Genomic DNA, 23179 nt, shown 5'->3' on the forward strand with positions numbered 1-23179 from the left:
AGTTCAAAAGCATGTAAAAAATGCAAGCAGAAAAATAGGGACCACCTTTGGTGGGAAGGTAACAGCGTTCCGTGTGCCTTTGACATTTAGTCATGCCGGCCATATGACCACGGAGACGTCTTCGGGCAGCGCTGGCTCTTTGGCTTTGAAACGGAGATGAGCACCACACCCTAGAGTTGGGAGCGACTAGCACATATATGCAAGGGGAACCTTTACTTTTACCTTTTAATTCACATTCAGTACAGGTTAGAATTTCAACTTCCACTAATTTTTTGCAGATGAAAATTGTGCTCACGAGAGGCCAAAATCCCACATGAACCCATTTTTAAAATTCTAAGCTATAATTCTACTAAATGGAAGACTTGCTGTACATTCTTAGAATAATTGTTAGCCTTGACTTTATCATTTTCTTTGAAGAAAGAGGGGTTCTTTTTTTGGGGGGGGGGGTCAACTCTTAAAAATGGACCTGCATAAACGTATGAAAAGTTCAGATTAGCTGAACAGAATCTGTGTACTGATCACACTAACGACTGTCCATGTTGATGCACTATTTTTTGATTGAAAGACCCTTGATTGAAAGATTGAAAACCCTTATTTTTATCAATGAATGTGAATCAAATGACATGTTTCCATCTTACTAGGAAGAGGAAGATGGGTTGTATATATTCATCATCTTGAGTTATTTGTAAAAATAATTAAGGCAGAATATTATTATTATTATTATTTGTAAAAATAATAAAGACAGAATATTAACTAACTGGAATGGAAAAACACCTAAGTAGGTTCAATGGCTTATTTCTTCCCCATACATATGTCCCCTGCATGAATGATACGGCTGAAAGCAGGGTTGTTTTATTTTGTTTCTGATGTGAATTATTATCTTGATCTTGTAAGTTGATTGCCCCAGTGAGAGGGAAGATGTTTTCGCTGAGAAAGTTTCTTTTTAGGGACAGTCTCCTATCTGAGCCATAAAAGAAATAAAAGACAAAGAATTCTATTGCTTCTAAGCTTTGTTTATGGCCATTTAACCATTTTGGGAAGTCCTTTATGGCCTGGTTCACATATGCAAGCTGCAATGTTGACCATTTGATGTGATGCATCACTTGTGTATTCACTGAACATGATGTAAATTTCTCTTGCATGAGGCTGCTGAAATACCTACCATTGTTGTCAGGCTTTCTCTACCAGGCTGGACTGGATCTAATTAAACGGGCATCGAGAATCCCAGAATTTCTGATAAGGTAGTTTAATTGTAGAAAAAGTCAGGGGCCATTATGAAACAGTGACGGAATCTTGCATTTATCAAATGCAAGCACTGTTCATAAGGTTTCATGTTCACATTTTTTTGCATCTCTTTCTTCTACCCTTTCTAAAAGCAATTATCTTGGGTGGAAGATACAATTTCCATCTGTTTCATGTTTTGGTAGCCAGATCTGGTATTTGGCTGTGTGAGAACCTTTACAGTTGTTTGCTTTCATCCAGAGAATACAAGTAGCTTTCTATAACCACATTCTGATTAACCTGAGTGAGAGGACTGTTCTGTGGCATTAATGTTTCATCCATGAACTAGAGCTAAGTAAAATAACCTCTAGCATAATTATCCTAGGATCAGTGGTGGGTTTTAAATTTTTTTACTACTGGTTCTGTGGGTGTGGCTTGGTGGGCATGGCATGGCTTGGTGGGTGTGGCTTGGTGGCTGTGGTAGGGGAAGGATACTGTAAAATCTCCATTCCCACCCCACTTCAGAGGAAGGTTACTGCAAAATCCCCATTTCCTCCCAATCAGCTGGGACTTGGAAGGCAGAGAATAGATGGGGGCGGGGCCAGTCAGAATTTTTACTACCAGTTCTCTGAACTACTCAAAATTTTCGCTACCGGTTCTCCAGAACTGGTCAGAACCTGCTGAAACCCAACTCTGCCTAGGTTGTTTGGGCTTCAATTACAACCTATTGGTTTCTATAAGAGATGTCAGGATGAGAGCATATCTGTGATATATTGTGGACTTTATGTTGCATTGTCTTGCTTACAAGTAAGATTGCTGGTTATAAACACCTAGAGGGAAAAATTAACAACTGAACAAAGAAAAACTGGACTTTATCCAATGCAGAAATCCAGGGAGCAAGCAATAATGAATATACTGACAGTGTTAAATCAGATTTATCATAGTTAACATAGGAACTGTTGGACTTGTTCAATTATTTTTAGCTAAATGTTTATAATTAATACTTTTTTACTCCATTTTGCTGCTTCTTAATGATAATTCAATTAATTAACACTTAAATATACTAATTACCTGATAGTGGTTAAAACACCTCATACATCCCAGACAAGACTGTGAACTATACTGTTGGCTATGTACAGAGCCACCCATTGATAGGTAGGTCATAAATGATGAATTAGATTAAAGACAATCTGTTGGAGAAGGAAATAGCAGCCTACTCCAGAAATTTGCCAGGATAGAATATTCACAATCAGATTTATGTCAACATTATATTAGAAGATTTAAGAGCAAGTCACAGACATTCATATTGGTAGTAACCGTGATAAGGCTGGAATAGAGCTAAAAGCATATTCAGCTGTTAAATCCCCAGAGGCAAAAAGGAAATTTAGTGCTGCAAAAATATGTATACTATTTGTACCTGGACTGTCAGAACAAAACATACTGGATGCTGTCAGAATAGAAATGTTGAGAAGCAATTACTGGCAGACAATCCTGGCAAAATGATGTCCATTGGGTCATGAAGAATTGGAAGAGACTGAATGATTGAATAACAATACTAATTAGCAGACATGTCCTTTCTCTTATTCCAATAATTGTTGTAGACCAAAATAATGTGTACAAGTTATGTTTTACTGGTGACGTTGATAGCATTGGCAAGCATTCAAACAGTATGCCTGGAGAAACTCCTGCCAACCAATGCAAGGCAAGGCAACAGAAAATGAGTAAGAAGTCCCATTTTAATTCTATGAGATAATGGTATAAATAGTAACTTGGTTAAGACACACGTGCAGATTTATACCTCCATATCATATGGAGTACTGCTCATGGAGAAATCCATTGCCACAATATTATTTCTTTCAATAACAAATCTACTGTGGACAAAACGTCTAATATACTTTGCAAACTTCATACCAGCATGCCCAACAGACATTCAAAGGTATAATGCTTTGAATAACTGCTTAACTGCTGCCGATGCAATCTTTAGTTTGTAGGGTTGTAGAGAGTATCTTCTTTGGGATTTTTTAAGGAATGTCTGGCATGGATTTGAAAGGATGAAAATGATTTGAGCATTATTAGGGCACTAAAAATGTAGCATATTTTACTTCTGTCTGTTATTTTGGATACTTGTACCCTTGGCCTATCCATCTCAGGAAAGGCTTCCTTCTCCCTCTCTAGCTGCCCATGACACTAATGAAGCTCTTCCTCCTTCTCTTCTTCACCGAAGGCTGCCAATCCCTTTAGATGTCATTCTTTAAGAAATCACTTCTTTCTTTTAAGTGACATGCAAAGGTTCAAGGAATAAAAAGTGCCATAAAGAACATGTCCCTTTGGTCCAGGTAGATAACTTCATCACAGGTTGGGCATAAGATGTAAATTGAGAGTGGGTTTTTGGGGTTGTGGTTTTGTTTCTAAGGGCTAGCTATTTATTCTCTTGCAGCCCAAATGAACATTAAGACCAGTGGTGGGTTTCAAAAAATTTTTACTACCGGTTCTGTGGGTGTGGCTTGGTGGGCGTGGCCTGGCTTGGTGGGCGTGGCTTGGTGGGCGTGGCAGGGGAAGGATACTGTAAAATCTCCATTCCCTCCCCAATCCAGGGGAAGTTTACTGCAAAATCCCCATTTCCTCCTGATCAGCTGGGACTTGGGAGGCAGAGAATAGATGGGGGTGGGGCCAGTCAGAATTTTTACTACTGATTCTCCGAACTACTCAAAATTTCTGCTGCCGGTTCTCCAGAACTGGTCAGAATCTGCTGAAACCCACCTCTGATTAAGACTGATGTACCCATGACATCATAAGTTGCCCAAGGCTTATGACAAACTTATAACATCAGATGTTTGCTGGTCTTTTACAGTGACAAAGGGTGCCTGGTTATTTTGGATATTTTTTTAAAAATAAATAAATAAAATGATCCTGTTCTCAGTGGATCAGTTAATCAAAGTGAACTATGACACAGTGTGTTAATGAACTCTCCATCTGCTTTGCCTTTGCTGCCAAAGTACTTTGTTTTAATGAAAGATGTCTGCTGAGTGACCTGCTCCTGACCCACAAGCATAACTCATTACATATTTGGCTCAAGATGGAATTGCACCGAGATATCTCTAATTAGCAACATTTTTATATTCAGGTCAAGAAAATTTAACGTTCTTTCCTAGGCAGCTGCAAGCTATTTGACACATCAAATATGATGACCAGCATCAAAAAATGTGCACCGAGAAAAAAGGAGTCCCATTTAGAGGACAAGCATTTAATTGCTAAAGACTTGGAGCTGCATTAATAAGATATGCGTTTGAGCAAATCTTACCACACCTTTTCTCTAATTTCATTTTGTCTTGTATGGAAAACTGAACAAAAATATATCTTCATAATACTCCCCATAATTGAAGCTCTGTTTGTGATAGGTACATGCCTGCAGATGTACACAGACATGCACGTAATTTGCACATCTCCTTGTACAAATTGTATAAGAAATATGGGCATGGCACACAGGAGACAACCAACAAAGCAATTTGGTTAATGAAAAGTCTGATGCTAGAGCAGGGGTGTCAAACTCAAGGCCCAGGGACCGAATCTGGCCCATGGGGTTGCCCTGGAAACAGCAAAAAAACAGACCATGGTGCCTGCCCTCCTGAGCTCCGTTTTTGCCAGCAGAGGGTTGCAGGACATAGTCACAGCCAAAAACAGACCTTGGGAGCTGGTTTTCACTGACAGAGTATTCGGGCCACTACAGGCGCCCCGACACAAGTGATGTCAAGCTGGTCATGCCCACCCTGGCCCCCCAAGGTCAAACACAACCTTGATGCAGCCCTCAATGAAATCGAGTTTGACACTCCTGTGCTAGAGCCTTGAGCCATTCTTCCATTTCCCTTCTGAATGTTTTCTCACCCACTGACATCCATGGGCATTAAGGCAAAGGTTCCAAATCTGGGATTGGCATTGTCTTCCCGCTGCTGGTGGGGCAGGAAAAGAATCAGGAGAGAGCTCACTCTTTTCTTTCTCCTAAATCACAGGCTCTGACAGCCTGAAGACCTGGCTCTGCCAGTTGGTCTGGGGATCCAGTGCAAGAGTACCATACTGGAGGTGGCTACTGGGATTAATTAGCTGACCCCCATTGTCCCCCTGTTCTTCCTACTTCTTCTCCACCCATCTTTTAATTCACATTGTTGTACTTTCATCGTTTATTTTTGTTTTATTGCTTTACTATTGTTACATTTACATTTTTAAAATCATTTTTACTATTGTAAGCCACCCAGAGTAACCCCAGGGTGAGATGGGCAGCAAATAAATTTAACCAATAAATAAAATTAATAAAACAGGGAAAGCAGGGCAGAGGGAATTTCCATGGAAGCTGGCAGAGTGGATCACCACCACATTCAAAGAAGGCAGCAATTATTGAACATTGTAGTTTGTATCATTGCAACTCATACTATACTGCACCATAGTGGCACAGCGGTTAGAATCTAGTACTGCATGCTAACTCACTGCTCACTCCAGGAGTTCAATCCTGAGTGGCTCAAGGATGACTCAGCTTCCATCCTTCCGAGGTCAGTAAAATGAAGACCCAGATTGTTGGGGGCAATATGCTGACTCTGTAAACCATTTAGAGAGGGCTGTAAACCACTATGAAGCAGTATACAAGTCTAAGTGCTATATTGAGCAAAAACTAGTCATTTCTCCCAGTTTGACAAACCATTATTATTGTTATTTGTTGATGCTGTTTCATGAGGCATGGGCACAGTGCTAGCTGGTGACACAACTGCATTAGATCGTTTGACTGAATTTGTTTTTTTTTCCTTTTTGCCATTCCATACTTCTAAAAGTCAAAATAGAACTCCTATATCTCAAAGAAGCATTACCTTCTCCCTCCCTCCCTCCCTCCCTCTCTCTCTCTCTTTTACTTTTGGTGTTGTGAATAAAAAGTAGTATTTCCAATTATGCCATCATCAAATTTCATCCATGGGATCTTGGGATCCTTTAATTTCTGCAATGTATGCTCAGATTCTTTAGAAGTGACAACCGGGGAATCAGGGTCTGCATGGAGCCCACAGGCCATAGATTGCCCAGCCCTGTTTGAGAAAGAAAACACATATGAAGCTCCAAATATCCAATTATTTCAGACAGCTTGTATATGAAAGTCATATGATAATGAATACAAATGGGCATAAACTCTGTCTTGGGTCCATATGCATTAGCATTTCCATTGTGTATTTGACTTCTAATTTTCTATTTACTGATACCGAGGAGCCTATTTTTAATTCTTCTCCCCCCATGAAGGGTATATTCTGAAATAACTGCAATGAAGAAAGAGAAATGTCACTTCATAACTGACATTTCTGCTCACAGTATTTTGTGTCAGTCGTCAATATAGGAATAGTGTGTGCCATTCAATCTCAGATCTTAGTTGGCAAGGTAAAAAAAAAAGTCTCTTTTGATTTGTGAAAAAACAAATACAGGATAAAACATTGCTTGCCATTTATTTAACTATTAAAACTCTTGATGTCACCCATGCCTGACTAGGGAAGAAAGTGATTTTGGACATTGATAATCTACATCAGTCTCTCAAAGTGTTTGACTTCAATTCCTGGAATTTCTATCAACGAGTTGGCTAGGTAGCCACATATTTTGACAACAGGCTAGGAAAGCTGATCTATGCTTTGCTAGGTTAGACGTTTCCTTAGTTTACAGCTAAATACTCTGATCATTCTTTTTATTTCCCTCTTTTCAGCTGCTGTTCGCTACTATCAATGTGTCTTTGTAAATGGAATTAATGGTTACACACCTCAATATTCTGTTACTCAAGAAAAACCTGCTGATCCCAAGTTGAAGGCACGGAAACAATAATGCCCTGCAACCTGTGACATTGCAACAATTTTGCACTTTGCACCCACTTCAGGGGGTCATCTGGAAGTCCACTTGGCACCTGTGACAACGAAAGTATGATCTGACTGATCACATGCACCTGTAAAGGTTGTCTCTTGGTTGTTAGAACACCAGAGACAATTTGATGGCATTATGTGATTAAGGATATCCATGCTACTTCCCTGAATGAAAGCATGGTGCTGAAAGAGTACTTGACAGTAAGTTCTGTGTGCAGGTATAGGTGTATGTATATTTATATCTTCTGTCAAAGTCTGTTTCTAGTTTCTGTTTTAGACCTAGCTAGTATGGAAAACATTTTCCATGGTATCAGTTTTGGGAAATGTTGAAATGGAATTAGTCATTTGCAGTACAGTTTGCAATCTATGATAGTGCTAAATGAAATCATGAGTCAGTCCATACTAAATTGTTAAGTAATCAGACTCTAATAATAAAACCTATGTTCGACATATGTGTTTTTTGTAAAAGCAAGCAATAAAATGTTTGCTATTTACATATTAGAGAGATATTTGAATTAAGAATATCAATTTCTCTTTACTTGCTATTTGAAATAACAGACTGATATCTCAACCTCAAAAGAAAAAATATAATGCTCCCAATGAAAATGTCTAAAGATGTTATTTTGGCTGCCTATTAAAATAGGTTTTGCTTTGTAAATAATACTGTATCTTTGTAAGTAGTTGTTCCTAATTTCTATTTTGTGTATATAATTTTATACTTGTCTGCAATGTCAAACTGAACAAATTATGTATTGTTTTTACACAAATTGTGTAAAGACAACTCTTTACACAAACATTACATCTGAAGTGTTTAACTGAATCAATTTCATAAGTTTCTAAAGGGAGACTATTGTTGAAATGCTGATATTTATTTTGAAGAGACAGTAGAGGGTTTAGGTAACTATGCCTAAAGAGGTTGAAGCAATTCATTACAATGTTTGGTTTTTCCTCTCTGTCTCTTTCTTTTCATATTTCATCTTTTCATGTCTTGGTCATACTAAAATAGACTGGAATTTAATGCTACCTAGGCAATTTCCATTACTGTATTTGCAACCCAATCTAATATGGTTCTCCCATTGTGAAAGTAATTTATTGGGAGAAAAACAAATACAGATAAATGAAATACTTGATTACTACCAGCTGGGGAAATGTAAGGTTCTGTTCTGTATTAGACTGAAGGCTAAATCACAGACAAGTGATTTAGGATCATTTTGATAGAAATAAAAGATTGTACTACTTAAAGAATGTACTTTGGAAGTACAGGCTTATCCCGCTGCTGGATGAGCAAAATGCGGAGGTGCATAAACAAAGCAGAGAATTAAAGACTAGACTGTAGTCTTTATGAAATATGTTTTTGATATGTCACAAAGTATTTGCACTGATTCAAAGATGATTGGTGTTGTTAATATTGTATCATGATTGATAAAAGCACTCAAACTTTTTATAAATGATGATACCTCATAAGTGACATGAAAATGTTTATAAACGTTATGCTTGATTATACGGTAGAGTTGTAGAGTTGGCATCGCATTAATGTCACCAACTCGGCCATAACAAGAATTATGATCCACCATGAGTGCAGAAGTTTAGAAGTTTCAAATGTAACTTTGAGATCTGCCTCTTTTAGATGGTTCATATCTACCTCTGATCTTCCCAAAACAGAAACCTTAGGGTTCTGTTCACTTTTCTTATAATTCATTTATTTTGCTATTTGTAGCATAGTTTCAGTGGCTTTCCAAAGACCTGCTGATTTAAATGTGTGTTTTTAGTCAAATCGCACAACGTTTCTCTTAGAGTTTTATTGAAATAATGCTAATCATAGGTAACCTTATTTAGATTATTAAAAGCTGTTTAACTGAGATTTATTGAAGCATACCCCAATTCCCTATAACTGATTCAAGTGCAATAGCATATTTGAGAAGACATTTCCCTTTGGATATCCAGCTGACTCAGAGAAATTCAAAATATAAAATCTCAAATAATGGTCAATATTCCAAAAGCATTAATCATTTGCTTAAATGATTCTTATTTCATCCATCCAGACATCAGATTGATAAAAAAAATCCTGCCGTTATTTGAATTACATGTTTTTATCCATGTTTTAACTGTTGATTTCCAAAATAAAATGGTCAAAGGGTATCATGGTAGGTACAGCTCAGTTTGATTATTTGACAGGGCAATGATTCATTATATTGTTATTTATCTTGGTATTTTAATTAATACCAAGAATCAAATAATAATTACTATGGTCTTTCTCTGTGACATAGGTTGAGTTTGCCACAAATTCACTTAAACTCCTAAGCTAAAATTCTTTTTCATGTTCTAATCCTTAATGCTTTCAGTGAGATTTCTCAAGACTGAGAACAATTGTTTACTTGGCATCCACATTAAGGTTTGATGTTAATAGACAAAGTCTTCATCACAAAAGCAGAGTTTCCATTGTGCTGTTGTGCATGTATTTCTAACAGCAGATAGGCAGAACAGCAGAAATACAACATTTCATGATATAGCAGACAAAATAACCCTATAGCAGCACAACAGATAGTAGGGAAACTTCCTATATCTTATTGATAAGGACAATGGAAAAGAAAAAGGGATTTATATTTTTGTCTCTGTTTTTTATTATTCTTTTTTCACCTCCTTAATTTTATTGGGAATGGAAATTATGCCAGTTCCTGGGCTAGCATATTTTCTTTCTGTTTTGTAGATATATTCAGAGAATGGGAGTCTGAACTGATAGCACTAGATGTGACCATGACATCTTCTCTTTTTTTGGCTGAACTTTCCTTTTTCATTAGTTAGAAAGCCACAAAGGCAGAAGTGTATACTCTCACACAATGAGGTTCCTCAATGAAAATCCTCATTGGCCTCTTTCTCTATGGAGGACCATCTCTTTTTCCACCCACTAGGAGGAAGGTCTGCAATATTTTATTACTTATAGGATGCCACTCCAGAAACTGTAGTAGTGTTTATTATAAGTACAGTCTCAGTTAAGCTAAACAATTATTGCTACAGTCACTTTCCTACATCCACGCTACTTAGTTCTTCATGATAACTATACTATTTCTATATATTTAATCTCAAATGCAGGCCGTTTTTTACAGTAGAAATCAGGGAATGAATATATGACAGCCATAATTTCTGGTTCCATTTCGTTTATCATGAATAGAGTAAGAAAAAAACAACAACACACTGGCTAAATGATTCTTGTATTCCTTAATTTTGAAAATAACAATCTCTAAAAGCACTTTGTCAAGCCATCCACTGCCGTTTAACTGCAGCAGATGTCTCCCAATTGTCAAAATAATATACCAAGTTATAAGCACTGAAAATAAGGCTATCTCAAAGCAAAGAAAGAAGTAATGCTTTGTACAAAATTGTTTAAAGTCATCCAGATAGATTCATGTGTATGCAAAGTCAGTAGAGGTGTATTTTGAAGGTAAGATCAAAAAGGGCTGAGAATGATTAGACTTAACACAGGCAGGGTCTTGTTTTAAACAAGAAGGGAATGAAATATTTTAATGGCTGCAAAAAGAAAAGGTAAACATAAGAACGGCAAAATGAAGAGATATACCACCATTGTGAATGGATGTAGTAGAAGGAATGCTGAGGAAATTTTTAAAAAGGTGTTGCAAAGCAATGAGTGCAACACAGATGGGAAGAAGAAACATGGTAAATAAAGAAAAATATTTGATCTTCCATTCTGAGAGATAAAAACTAGAAAACAGAAAAGCTAACGCAGGTTGTTTTCTACAAACTAGAGAAAGTACTTAGAGGGGACTTAGCTGTAAAATAGTCAGTGGTGTTTTGCAATTACCAAAATAGATTTATATTTAAGAACAGTGTAGCATTGTGGATAAATGTGGCAGTAGTTGGGTGTAGAGAATCAGGTGATGGGTTTGTTCCAATTACCTGCACATAAATAGAGCACCCGTCAGACATAACACTTTTCCCTTCTTACAATTGTGAGACATACACTGTATTTGGTCAATAAGAAGATTGAAAGGCCTGCACATTTCCCACACATTTATGATCAATGTTCTCCCCTATTCTCAGTACACAGTCATGAGTTCTAATCTCTCATTCCTTAACCACACAAAGGAAGGGTAAGGCTATGACTCAGTTGTTAATAGAAGATACCCATCTCTCTCATTCCCTCTAATCTTTGGTATAGTGTCTTGATACAGGCCTATCTATAAATACCAAGAAAGCAGAGAATAACCTTTGTTATAATCTATAGCATAGTAAACAATATTGTGCTCATGGACCCTTCCTTGGTACCTTCTGGATTCTAAGCTGCAGATAACTTTTTTAAAGAGGACCTTTAATTAAAAAAAGGATAATGAAGAAAATATTGCCATGTTACAAGCACCAGGTACTAACATACGGATCCTATAGATCCCGGGTGTCAAACTCACAGTGTCATATTGCCATCATGTGACATATTGTGATGATTTCTCCCTTTGCAGAACTGGGGTGGGTGTGACCTGCAGATGACGCATCCGGCCCGTGGGCCACCAGTTTGACACCCCTGCTGTAGATAGTCTTAGAAAATAAAAATGCTAGGTAGCTACAGCTTAGCACCTGGTTTGGAAATACACTCACCTTTCCAGAAAAAATATAGAGAAAATGAAAGGGAAGGGGGAGAGAGAATGGAAGAGGCAAACTAGAGGTAATCACAAATGAGATGTATTTTATGACTGGTTGTACTGACTATGACAGTCATTTGTCAAATAGAGTAGTCTATATGGCAGCCATCTGTAAGAATGTCCAGTATGCCAAAATGATAGCCTACTTCTGAGCCACTCCATGAGTGTAGGTAGTCTGGATTTATAGCTCTATACAAAAATATGTATCACACCATACTGACAACTTTATAAAATGGAAAAGAGAAGAACAAAAAGTTGTGTAGACTGAGAATGTGGTGATTGGTTGTGAATTTCTCCAAAATAGATAGAACTGTACAAAAAGGGTTTTATGATTTCCTGAAGTAAGAGCACTGATCTGAAAAATATATTATTTAGAATATATTTTAGGCTTCGGTCCTACAGATGTTTAACCTATAAGGTTATTGAAATTAAGAAATAGTTGGTGCTCTATCCAGTGATGTCTTGCCCTGACTTAGCAGGAAGTGCTTATACAGTAGAAAGTTATTTAGACTTATCAAGAAATATTCTTTTATTTTACAATTATATTTGACTGCTATGTTAAAATATTGGCACTTATTGAAAATTAAATAAAGGTTTTAAAATAAGCAACAAAAAAGAATGCCAAGGAAAGGAATATTTTGATTTTATATTTATGTCTTTATGTCTTCATTTGCATTTTAATTTTGTACATACTTTATCAACACTACAAATGTTTTCCTTTCAAAAATTATTTCATTTTTTTGGTCTCCAAGTGACACCCTATATAGTAAATGTTTTATCATGAAGACACTGCATTGACTACAGATTGTCATTATTTATGTAATGCTTCTAAACATGGAAAGAATAATTGTTGAATAGCTGAATTGAGATGCAAATTTGAAGCCCTGTAGCAAGATATTTCCAAAGAGAGTTTGAAAAAAAGAATGTGTTGTTTGGTTTCTGTCAAATTACTTACTGTTGCAAACCTCGCTGACAGTCTGTGAGAAAATATCAAGTCTTTTCAATAAAAGGGAAATGTTTTCAACCTCATGTTTCTCCATTTTTAAATTAAATATTATTCCTCCACTGCGTTTTTAGTTTCAAACTTTAAATGATCTTTTATAATCTATTGTTTCAAATTCCTAAATTGAATATTCACAGCTAAAACATTTGGTGTTACTTTTTTTTTTGCGCACTATCTTTATATGCACACTAGTGTGAAATCACAGCTGCCACTTCTTTAGCTTGTGTTAGCTTTCATATTCATCCAGTTCTTCCCAAGAACCTAGGATGTCATAATGTATCTGTGTAGTATATGTGAGGATCCCAGCAATATGACCTTTTGGAATTGATAGATGGAAATATTTGTCAATGCACAGATTTTCTAAGTGCCGTCCAAGACTTTTGGTATGGCACCCAGGGAGCAAATAACCATTGGGACCACTACAGTTGGCTTATGCCATTATCCACACTTTCTTTTCAACCACAGTTAAATTTGGAGTGTTATGAGCCAAATTCTTATTGTATTTGTCAATTACTGGATTTCAATTTCTGATTTTCCATAAAACTTCAGATCATTTATACTAAGCAAATGTGAGAATTTATTAGTATTTAAGAGCCAAGGTGTGTTTTCTTCAACATTACTGAAAGTTGGACCATAACAATGACAAATAATAAGAGTGATGATGAGTCACCCTGGAAGATGCCTCTTCTAATGTTAACAAGCCCATATTTTTCATTTCCAATCATCAATTCGGTCTTATTTTTTCTATAAAGATTCTGATGTTTTTTCTGACCCCAGTTGTTTTCAAACATTTCATGCTCCAATTATGTGGTAATGAATCAAACACCTTTTTATAATCAATCCAGACCATATGTAAATTATTTTATTAGCTTTTTTTTTTCTGCCTTTTTTTTTTTTTTTTTGCTTTAATTTATATGCCGCCCTTCTCCGGAGACTCAGGGCGGCTTACAATGCGTTAAGCAATAGCCTTCATACTTTTGTATATTTATACAAAGTCAGCTTATTGCCCCCACAATCTGAGTCCTCATTTCACCTACCTTTGAAAGGATGGAAGGCTGAGTCAACCTTGAGCCTGGTGAGATTTGAACTTGCAGTAATTGCAAGCAGCAGATGTTAATAACAGTGTGCTTTAGTCCACTGTACTACAGGCTTTTGTAATCTTCCAATCCTATTTTATCAATCAGAAGTTGTTCTTTTCTACCGTTGCTTTTTTTAAAATTTCCTTTCTATTCTGTTGGTAGATTGTTATTTCCTTCTAAATAATCTTGGATATTGTCTGCTAAATAATTTTGGATGTTGATCCATTTCCAATAGGTGTTTTTCCCAAGCTAAATTTTTCTATTTTACTCCCTATTCCCACATTATTTTTGTCCTGTAACAACTGAAGTGAAATTGAGTTTTTATACATGTAAACAGAACTCTCTCCCTTTTACTACTACTTACCAATATTTATCTTTTCTCTAGATTATAAAATAATTTTCCAAGTTTGTTTTACTCCTTTAAAGGCTATTTTGGTGTTTAAAAGTATGACCAATATCATTGATATTAATTATAAATGGAGTTTGGGGAAAAAGAACCCCAGTAATAATTTGAATATAATTTCCTAAATGAACAATGCAGGTTCTTTCCTTATTCTTGGGATAGAAATGTTGATAGGATCCCTTAATGGAAATGAACACATGAACATGCATTAAAAAATAAGATGTAGTTAATTTTGTTCCCTGAATAAGATAGCCAGCAAAAACCCCATCATTTTCCCCATTGGTACCTTTATGGTTTAAATGAGCTCTCAACTAGCTGTTAATTATTTTCATGTGTTCTCCAAGTAAAGTATACTTTGTTGCCATCAGGATTAAATCAGATACACAAAACAATACATGGAACTTCAAGACCGATTATGGAGCCATTCCATCATGGGCAAGTGACTGAAATGTGCTCTACCACTGCATGAAATATTGACAGAATCCCAGAGCTAACAAGGAAACTGACCTCTCTTATGCAGATCCTGACTCTTTCTTTAAGGGGAATACATAAATCTTGTTTGGTATATTGGCATGCAGTATCAGTTTCCTTCTGAGTTTGGATTGCAATGCCACCAGTTTTAAGAATCTAAAATATAAAGAGGCAGGGCTCCTAGCTTTCCACTTCTGCTTTTTGTGATTTTATTTACCTAATGGAGATAGAAGCCAATCCACACTTCATCAAATAAATCAACCAATTTCACTTCCCTGATGTTGTGGATTCTTTTGCAAATAATTCTCCCACTCCCAGCATAGCAGTTTGTTGTAAAAGGGTAGGAGAATTTTATATTTCCATGCACGCGAACACTTGGCGCAAATCTATTTTAAACATGAAGTTCTAAGCAGGATAAAGCATGAGTTTAAAATAAGTGTAAACCAGCATGTTTGTACCTCTTTAATTTGCTAATATCAGACCTAGTTCTATCCAGAGTTTTTAAAAAGGCATGTTAAATTTAGCGGTAATTTCTATCCCTTACAGTCAGATGAAATGTCATTTGGCCTGGATCCAATGGTATCCTTCTGATAGGTGAACCTTTGATTAGACCTTCCATCTCCCTTCTAGCACCATAAAATCTGCCGTGGTTTGTAATTTGTGATTTTTTTTCTGTTTGGCCAGATTTCTCCAGGTTTTACCCTCAAAAATGCTTCATAGACTTGATCACTCATAATCTAAACTAAATCTTCTATCCTTTTTGGACCCACTAGGCATTTTCCCCCCTCTTATTTAAAATCCATTATTTATCCTCAACACTTATTAGAGCGAATTCCACCTTAGCTATTTTAGCTGCCTCCTTTTCCTTTAACCTCATTTTCTAACCTTCTGTCTAGGTTTTTCTTTCTTAAGGAAATGTTTTTCCTTCTTAACTCTACTTCTAATGTTATCATGGCATCATACGTGTATACCAGCCTATCTGCAGCTCCCCTTTTCCTAGGAGAATTTTCTTCTGAGAATCTTAATTAGAACTTAGAATAACTTTGTCACTTTGAATGTACATTAATCAGCATACATTAAAATGAAATTTCGTTGCATACAGCTCTCAAAGGGTCACCACCTCCAAAATACACTACATAAACATGACAAAAAAATAAATAAATACAAAATTATGTATATACCCACATATATGACACAGAGAAACAACACAGTCTAGTTCAGATGTATGCATGTACATGGCAAGAAAAATGAATCTTGCCAGTTTATCAGACGGATGGCATAGGGAACAAAGCTGTTATAGAATCTGGTAGTCCTGCTAGAAATACTTGAAAACCTCCTCCTAAGAGGGGAATAACAGAAACAGACCATGAAGTGGGTGTGTGGGGTCTCTAACAATGCATGGAGCTCTAAGCACATAGTACATTGTGCACTTAAGGCTTACTCTTAGTTCCTTATCAGCAAAGCAGGTGACAACTCTTTTCTTGTTTTCTGAAAGAAGGTATGGATATGTAGAGAATCATATTTAGTGAACGTTTTCATATAATAATAAAAAAAACCAAAGAAAAAAAGAAAACCAAACTAAAGAAACATGTAGAAGACTTCTGACCTTTTTTTCAACAGATGATTACAATTTTACTGTTTTTCCACCTTAAGTATTTTACAAGTCCCTTCACTTCTGCATTAATCCTCATCTTTTTTAGTCTTCAAATCCATAAATCATCAATTCATTGCTTGTTTTCAGCAAAAGGTCCATATAAAACAAATGTGTCCAACCCACAGCCCACAGCCCTCATGTGGCCCTGGACAGTTAACAATGTGGTTCTATAAGATTGTATACTCTTAACATTATTATGTGATTTTATATACATGAACTATACTATATATTTCATGTGGAGCCCAAGTCAATATCTCTTCAATCAAGGCAGCCTAGACAACCCAAAATGTTGGCCAACCATGATATAAAGGCTTCCAGTCTTTCTAACAAGTTTTTGTTATTCGAAACAGATCAGTTTTTCTTATTTCTGGAAATTCTGACATTTTCACAATGTACTGTGAAAATTTCAGTCTTCTTCCATCATTCTCCATAGATAGGTCAAAAACCAATGACAAACTATGAAAGTGGTTCATGAGAACCACTGCGTAGGGAAATGAAGTCTGCTATCTCTGGCCTTTATTTTTATCCTACCTACCTAGTCCAGGAAAAGGAGAGGAAGTTTGATCTGGGCTATGCTAAAAACCTCCCTGTGGGTAGGGAGAATACCTGAAGAGGGAGTGGCGGTGGTCGGTTTCACTTACCTTTGCTACCCGTTCGCTTGTGCATGCGCGCTCCCTTCGCTCACGCACGCACACACACACCACTTCTGCGCAGAGCGTATTTGATGACGTCTGGATGGGTGGGCAGAGCCTCCCACCGCCGCTGCTATGGGTTCGCCCGAACTGGGGCAACTCTTCCTTAAGGGCCAAGGCTGACGCTCAAACTTTGAGTAAAGAAATATATAGATAACTATATCGTAGATCTTACAATTTACCTAACATTGTTTTTAAAGGTAAGGTAACACACTCACTCCAAGAGTCTGGAAAAGACAGAAAATCCTGTCTTCATCCTTGAGCATCACATTCATTTGTCTATTTTGATCATTTCCTACCCACTTCAGCCTCTGGCTATCAAAAGATTTCCCGCCTAGTCACAAACCACTTCTTCAAAATCTCAGAATAGATTTCAGTGCTAAGACTCATCATTTATGGATTAAGCATCCTATTTTTTACAAACTATATGTCCCTCCTTTACACCAGGAGCTCAAGGAGGCTTACAATATATTTCTTTGGTTTTTTTTATTTCCCTCACAATAACAACCCTGTGAAGTAGTGTGGGCTAAGTAAGAATAAGTAACCCAAAGTTGCTGAGTGAGTTTCTGTGGCCGAGAGTATATTGGAAACCTGGGTTTCCCTGCTCAGTCCCACATTTTAGACATTGTATGACACTGAGTTACCTCATCATGTAGCCCGTGACATTGAACCTAGTATATTTTGCACAAGAAATCCAATACAATCTTCCTTCACTCTGTTAAGTTGCTAGGTAACACTCCTACAGCACTCCAATTAGCTATGCACTCTGCATAACACAAACCCACTATTGTATCATTTTGTCTTGAAGAAGTAATTAACCCAAAGCTTTTCCTTTCCTGTTGTCTTCCTTTGCTATCCCTATTCCTACAATGGCAGTCCTCCAAGGAGCTTTTTTTTTTTTCCTTCATCCTTTGGAGTAGCTAGCCTATTTTCTCCATATGTGTACATTTATTTTGCAACACGTTAAGAATGAAAGAGAACAGGGGTCTATTTCATCCCCGTTTCATTTGATATTGAACATTTTTTTTCTTTTGTATAGTATCTGTTTACTCTGCTGAGTGTTAAAAGTCACAATAATGGGATGGCAATTCCAAAGCCCAAGGCAGACCACACAGTACAGTGGGAAATGCAGCATTATTGCATCATAGTGAAAAGCTCGAATGACAGATCTTCACAAGAACCCATCTGTTCCCTCTGGCATTTGGCCTTCCTTAATTCATGTCTCACTCAGGTCACAATATCTCTAAAATTTCAGCCAGGCATTTCTGTCCTTTGTTCTGTTAACTGTTCTTACTGTCGTATGTTAAATAACGATGTAAATAAACCATTTTCTTTGCTTATGCTGTAAAATGGTGGATATTAGTAGCTGTACTAATGAGACAAGGTTACCGCTTCAGTGAGATATGCAGAATCATCTATCATAGTTAGTCACGGTCTACCACCTTCCTAAAGATAACTTGCTCACCATAACATTTTTCAGCCAGGCACTAGAAGTCATTTTGTTACTCTGTAACGAGCAATATGGGTCATCTTAGACTGATTGATGAAGGAGACAAAGTCTCTGTCTCCCTCTGCCCCCCCCCGTCCCCACTTTCTCTTTCTTCTAGAAACATCTTATGGCCAAACAGGCCAATAATGCTGAACTGCTCACAGAGAGTAAAGAAAAGGAAAAAAGAATAGTATAGAATGACAACCAGCTTTCTTGGTAATAACAGAATAACAGAATTGGAAGGGACCTTGGAGGTCTTCTAGTCCAACCCCCTGCTGAAACAGGAGACCCAACCGTATCCCATTCTGGACAAATGATTGTCCAATCTCTTCTTAAAAAACTCCAGCGATGGTGCACCCACAACTTTTGGAGACAAGCCGTTCCATTGATTAATTGTTCTCAATGACAGGAAATTTCTCCTTGATTTTAAGTTGGATCTCTTTTTGTTAAGCTTCCAGCAGTTACTTCTTGTCTTGCCCTCAGGTAATTTGGAGAACGGGTTTTCCTCCTTTGTGACACTGCTCAAGTACTGGAAGACTGCTGTCATGTCAACCCTAGTTCTTCTCTTTATTTGGCTGGACATAGTTCCTGCAACTGTTCATCATATATTTTAGTCTTCAACCCGCTAATCATCTTTGTTGCATTTCTCTCACTCTTTCTAGTGTCTCAATATTTTTTTTTTTTTGCTATCACGGTGACCAAAACTGAATTCAAAATTGGAAAATTATTGCTTTCATAGAATCATAGATGACTGGATATCATTGACTGAAAGACTTGAATAATTAGTTGAGGTAAATGAGATAGTTCTGAAAAAAGATGCTTATATTATTGAATGGTGGTGGGATGCTAGTATTTGGCATAATAATAAAGAAAAGCAGCTTAACTGTCCCACAGAAACTTTCACAATGCAGTTTTGCAGACTTAGATAAGAATACCTGGGGCTCAAACCATTAAGGATTTCAGGACATTTCATGGTTTCCTGAGTGGAAACAGAAGAATGGACAGCCCTAACTGCACTTAATTTATAAAGCTATCTGAACCTTGTACATTTAGTGAAAAACTAAATAATGCATTGAGAGTCCAGCTAGCTTGTGTACTTCTTAAGGAAAGCATGAATAAATCATTCTGAAAAGAGACAAATTTAACATTTAAGAGAATGGCTACAATGGAAGCTTGCATGGAAACTGGTGTTAAAGAGATACTATAGAGTTATAGTTGGGAGTAAAGCAAGAGTAAACCAGTCAAGGTAAACTGTACTATTGTTGTGGCAGAGGTTTGTCAAACTCAAGCCTATTTAGTCTATGAAATATCTTCATACTTACAGTACATTTTCAGCCTAAACCCCTTAGCAGAATCAGCATCTAAGAATGAAAAACAATTTGGGGGACTTAACAAATCTTAATTTTATTGAGGTTCTATCTAAGAGTTTCTAAGGTTTCAAGTCATACAATGTTAACTTCATCCTTGCTAAGTAGTATTTGCTTTTGATGGAGATTTAATATTTAACTACAGACATTTCAGGTAGAAGTAGAAATCTTGTCTAAAATCATGGAAAGCACTTAATTATGGGGATCATGACTATCAACTGTAATTCTCAGATATATGCGAGGATATCTCTCTAGAGTCCCAATCTTCAAATGACAAACTTGACATACATATAGTAAGGAATACATTAATAGAGGCAGGTAATTTGTTGTTTCTAATATTCCATTTGGGGAAACTGATAGTTTTAAGTAATTTTCTTTCAGATAAATGTGTTAAAATTCATCTACTAAAGCACCCCTTCAAATAATTTTGAAACTGAATCAAGGATGTCCATAGCACTAGTCCTTGGCTTAACAATGACAGAGATGATTGAGATGCCATCCTTTTTAATATTTGTAATGTATTGACTTATTTTTATCCTGCTTTTATTAGTTTTATATCTAACTTAAGGTGATGAATGTAACTAATGCATCTTCCTCCACAACAACAACTTTGTAAGATGAGTTTGGCTGGGAGAGAATGAATGGCCCAAAGTCACCCAGCCAGCTTTCAAGCTTAAGGCAGGACTAGAACTCACAGTCTCCTGGTTTTGATCTTGGTGCCTTAACCACTAGACCAAACTGGCTGTTTGTGTTGCACAAACATTGTGTAATAAACATTGGGTTGCACAAATAATAAATGCATATGCTGCATGCATGGAGAAAGAGTTGGATCTTTCACTCAGTTTGAAGCTAGGAAGTGGCATGGTTATGAACTGAATGATTAAATTGTAAAATCTCTAACACCCAGATGATAAGAGTCAGTTTCCCAATATAGCAGTATGGAACGGTTCTGGTGACCATTCCATAAACGGGACTCAAAACTAAGAAGCCTTCCTCCTTTGTAGCCAGCTGCTGAAAAATACAAACAATCAATAGTTAAGAAACTATGTTTCTGCTATCAGCCAATTGAAGGACTTGGTCTTAATTGCAATGAAGAGTAATAGTGGAATATTCCTCTTCAGGTTTTTAGAGTACACTCAGGTCCGGATCAACCTTTGTTAGAGCTATTGAGTGACTCTCACAATATTGTATGCAAACTTGGAAGAAAACAAATCAAAGTAAATTGCAGGCTATCACAGTAAATTGCAGTCAGTTGAAAAGATTGGATAGAGCTTAATTCAATTATATTAGTTCTTCAGCAGCAATATTTTTGCATATCTGCTTTCCACTTTAGATGTCATTTTTAGAGACCTTTTCTCTAGTATCAAGAAAATTTCAGTTTCTGTTTTCTTACATCTTACTGTTTAGCAGTATGGTTATCTACCCACACAGTTGGATGGCTCAGTCTTCCTAAACTGATTAGTAATGCAAATGACATACTGTACTCTACAGAAATGCCAAAAATAGATAGGCTTCCTTTTAAAATGTAGGTGTAAAGAGGATAACACAAACCATCTAACCAGGGTATATTTCTGTCATTTTCAATGTTCTCCTAGCCTATGTCATGGTACATCACCTAAGCTTTGGTTTGTTCTAACCATGATTTGTTCCATAACCCTCGTGAACATGTTAGACTAGTGATCGGCAACCTTAAACACTCAAAGAGCCACAAAGGTCCTAACCGGAAGCCCCCGTTCAATTCTGGAGCCAACTGGAAGTCCGATTCCCCCATCATAGTCTCCTAGCATGGCATCCTTTTTCCTCTACCTGTCCTAACCAAAAGCCCTATCAATTGTGGAGCCGACCAGCAACAAGGAGCAGAGGGATGAAAGAGCCACATGCAGCTCCAGAGGGTTGCTGACCCCTGTGTAGAATAGAATAGAATAGAATAGAATAGAATAGAATAGAATAGAATAGAATAGAATAGAATAGAATAGAATAGAATTTTTTATTGGCCAAGTGTGATTGGATACATAAGGAATTTGTCTCAGTGCATAGGCTCTCAGTGTACATAAAATAAAAGATACGTTCATCAAAAATCATAAGGTACAATGCTTAATGATAGTCATAGGGTACAAATAAGCAACCAGGAAACAATATCAATATAAATCGTAAGGATACAAGCAACAAAGTTACAGTCATACAGTCATAAGTGGAAGGAGATGGGTGATGGGAATGATGAGATTAATAGTAGTGCAGATTTAGTAAATAGTTTGACAGTGTTGAGGGAATTATTTGTTTAGCAGAGTGATGGTGTTTGGGAAAAAAGCTGTTCTTGCATCTAGTTATTCTAGTGTACAGTGCTCTATAGCGTCGTTTTGAGGGTAGGAGTTGAAACAGTTTATGTCCAGGATGTGAGGAATCTGTAAATATTTTCACAGCCCTCTTTTTGACTCTTGCAGTATACAGGTCCTCAATGGAAGGCAGGTTGATAGCAACTGTTTGTGTTAGACTAATGTTGACATGATGTGCAACCAAAGTTACTTCTTGACATGCAATTCAGCCTAGCTGCACTTACAGCCACTTTCCTTTTGCTTGCTGTATCTTTCTCCACTATATGAAAGAGTCAAGAATGGGAACATTTAAGCAGGTCTTATTAGAGTTATTATAAATGTGAAGGCGGATCAGAGACCAAGCAACATCCAGCCCAAATATAGCTTTAAAATAAAGAACCATAAGGCATATATTACTTTCTCTATGAAAGGGCATTACTTTTTATTTTATAAAAGAATCACCCTGTTTTAATTTATTAACTCACAAAGAGATCACATGTAATTGCCCCTAGGGCAGGTTGCTCTTCCTAGACCATCATGAGACCAGGCTTAATGGCTGTACATTGGAACCTTGTATTCAAGTCAGGGGTGAAATGCTCCCAGTTCAGACTGGATCGCCTGATCTGGTAGCGATGGTGGCAGGTGGCTCAGAGAACTGGTAGCAAAAATCCCTGCCCACCCCCCCCATGCCCAGCTGAGCCACGCGATCACCAGAGGCTTTTTTTTTTTTTACTTTTAAAAGCATTTTTTCTACAACCTCTTCGGCCGAAGAGGTTGTAGAAAAAAATGCTTTGAAAAGCCTCTGCCGATCAGGCAACTTAGCTGGGATCGTCAGAGCCTTTTAAAAGCATTTTTTTCTGCAACTTCTTTGGCCGAAGAGGTTGTAGAAAAAAAATGCCTTTAAAAGCCTCTGATGATCCCAGCTGAGTTGCCTGATCTGCAGAGGCTTTTCAAAGCATTGTTTTC

At 37.0% G+C, this 23179-nt stretch overlaps 1 protein-coding gene across 32 annotated transcripts in view; it reads left to right on the forward strand.

The window, feature by feature from the left end:
* The window catches only part of TRDN (triadin), a 235945-nt gene extending 228431 nt beyond the window's left edge, over nucleotides 1-7514 (forward strand). For 15 of the 32 annotated variants that reach the window (XM_070932730.1, XM_070932741.1, XM_070932745.1 and 12 more), the window contains one exon: nucleotides 6944-7512. In XM_070932730.1, coding sequence (XP_070788831.1) covers nucleotides 6944-7059 — 116 coding nt within the window. In that variant the 3' untranslated portion in view covers nucleotides 7060-7512. Of the gene's footprint in view, nucleotides 1-6943 lie in introns of all 32 variants that reach the window. The other 17 variants (XM_070932742.1, XM_070932732.1, XM_070932749.1 and 14 more) reach the window with 3 other exon arrangements.
* The last annotated feature ends 15665 nt before the right edge of the window (nucleotides 7515-23179 follow it).

This window comes from Pituophis catenifer, unplaced genomic scaffold, assembly GCF_029215685.1.
Source record: "Pituophis catenifer annectens isolate HBS135680 unplaced genomic scaffold, rPitCat1.0.hap2 SCAF_1, whole genome shotgun sequence".
Classification (NCBI taxonomy): domain Eukaryota; kingdom Metazoa; phylum Chordata; class Lepidosauria; order Squamata; family Colubridae; genus Pituophis; species Pituophis catenifer.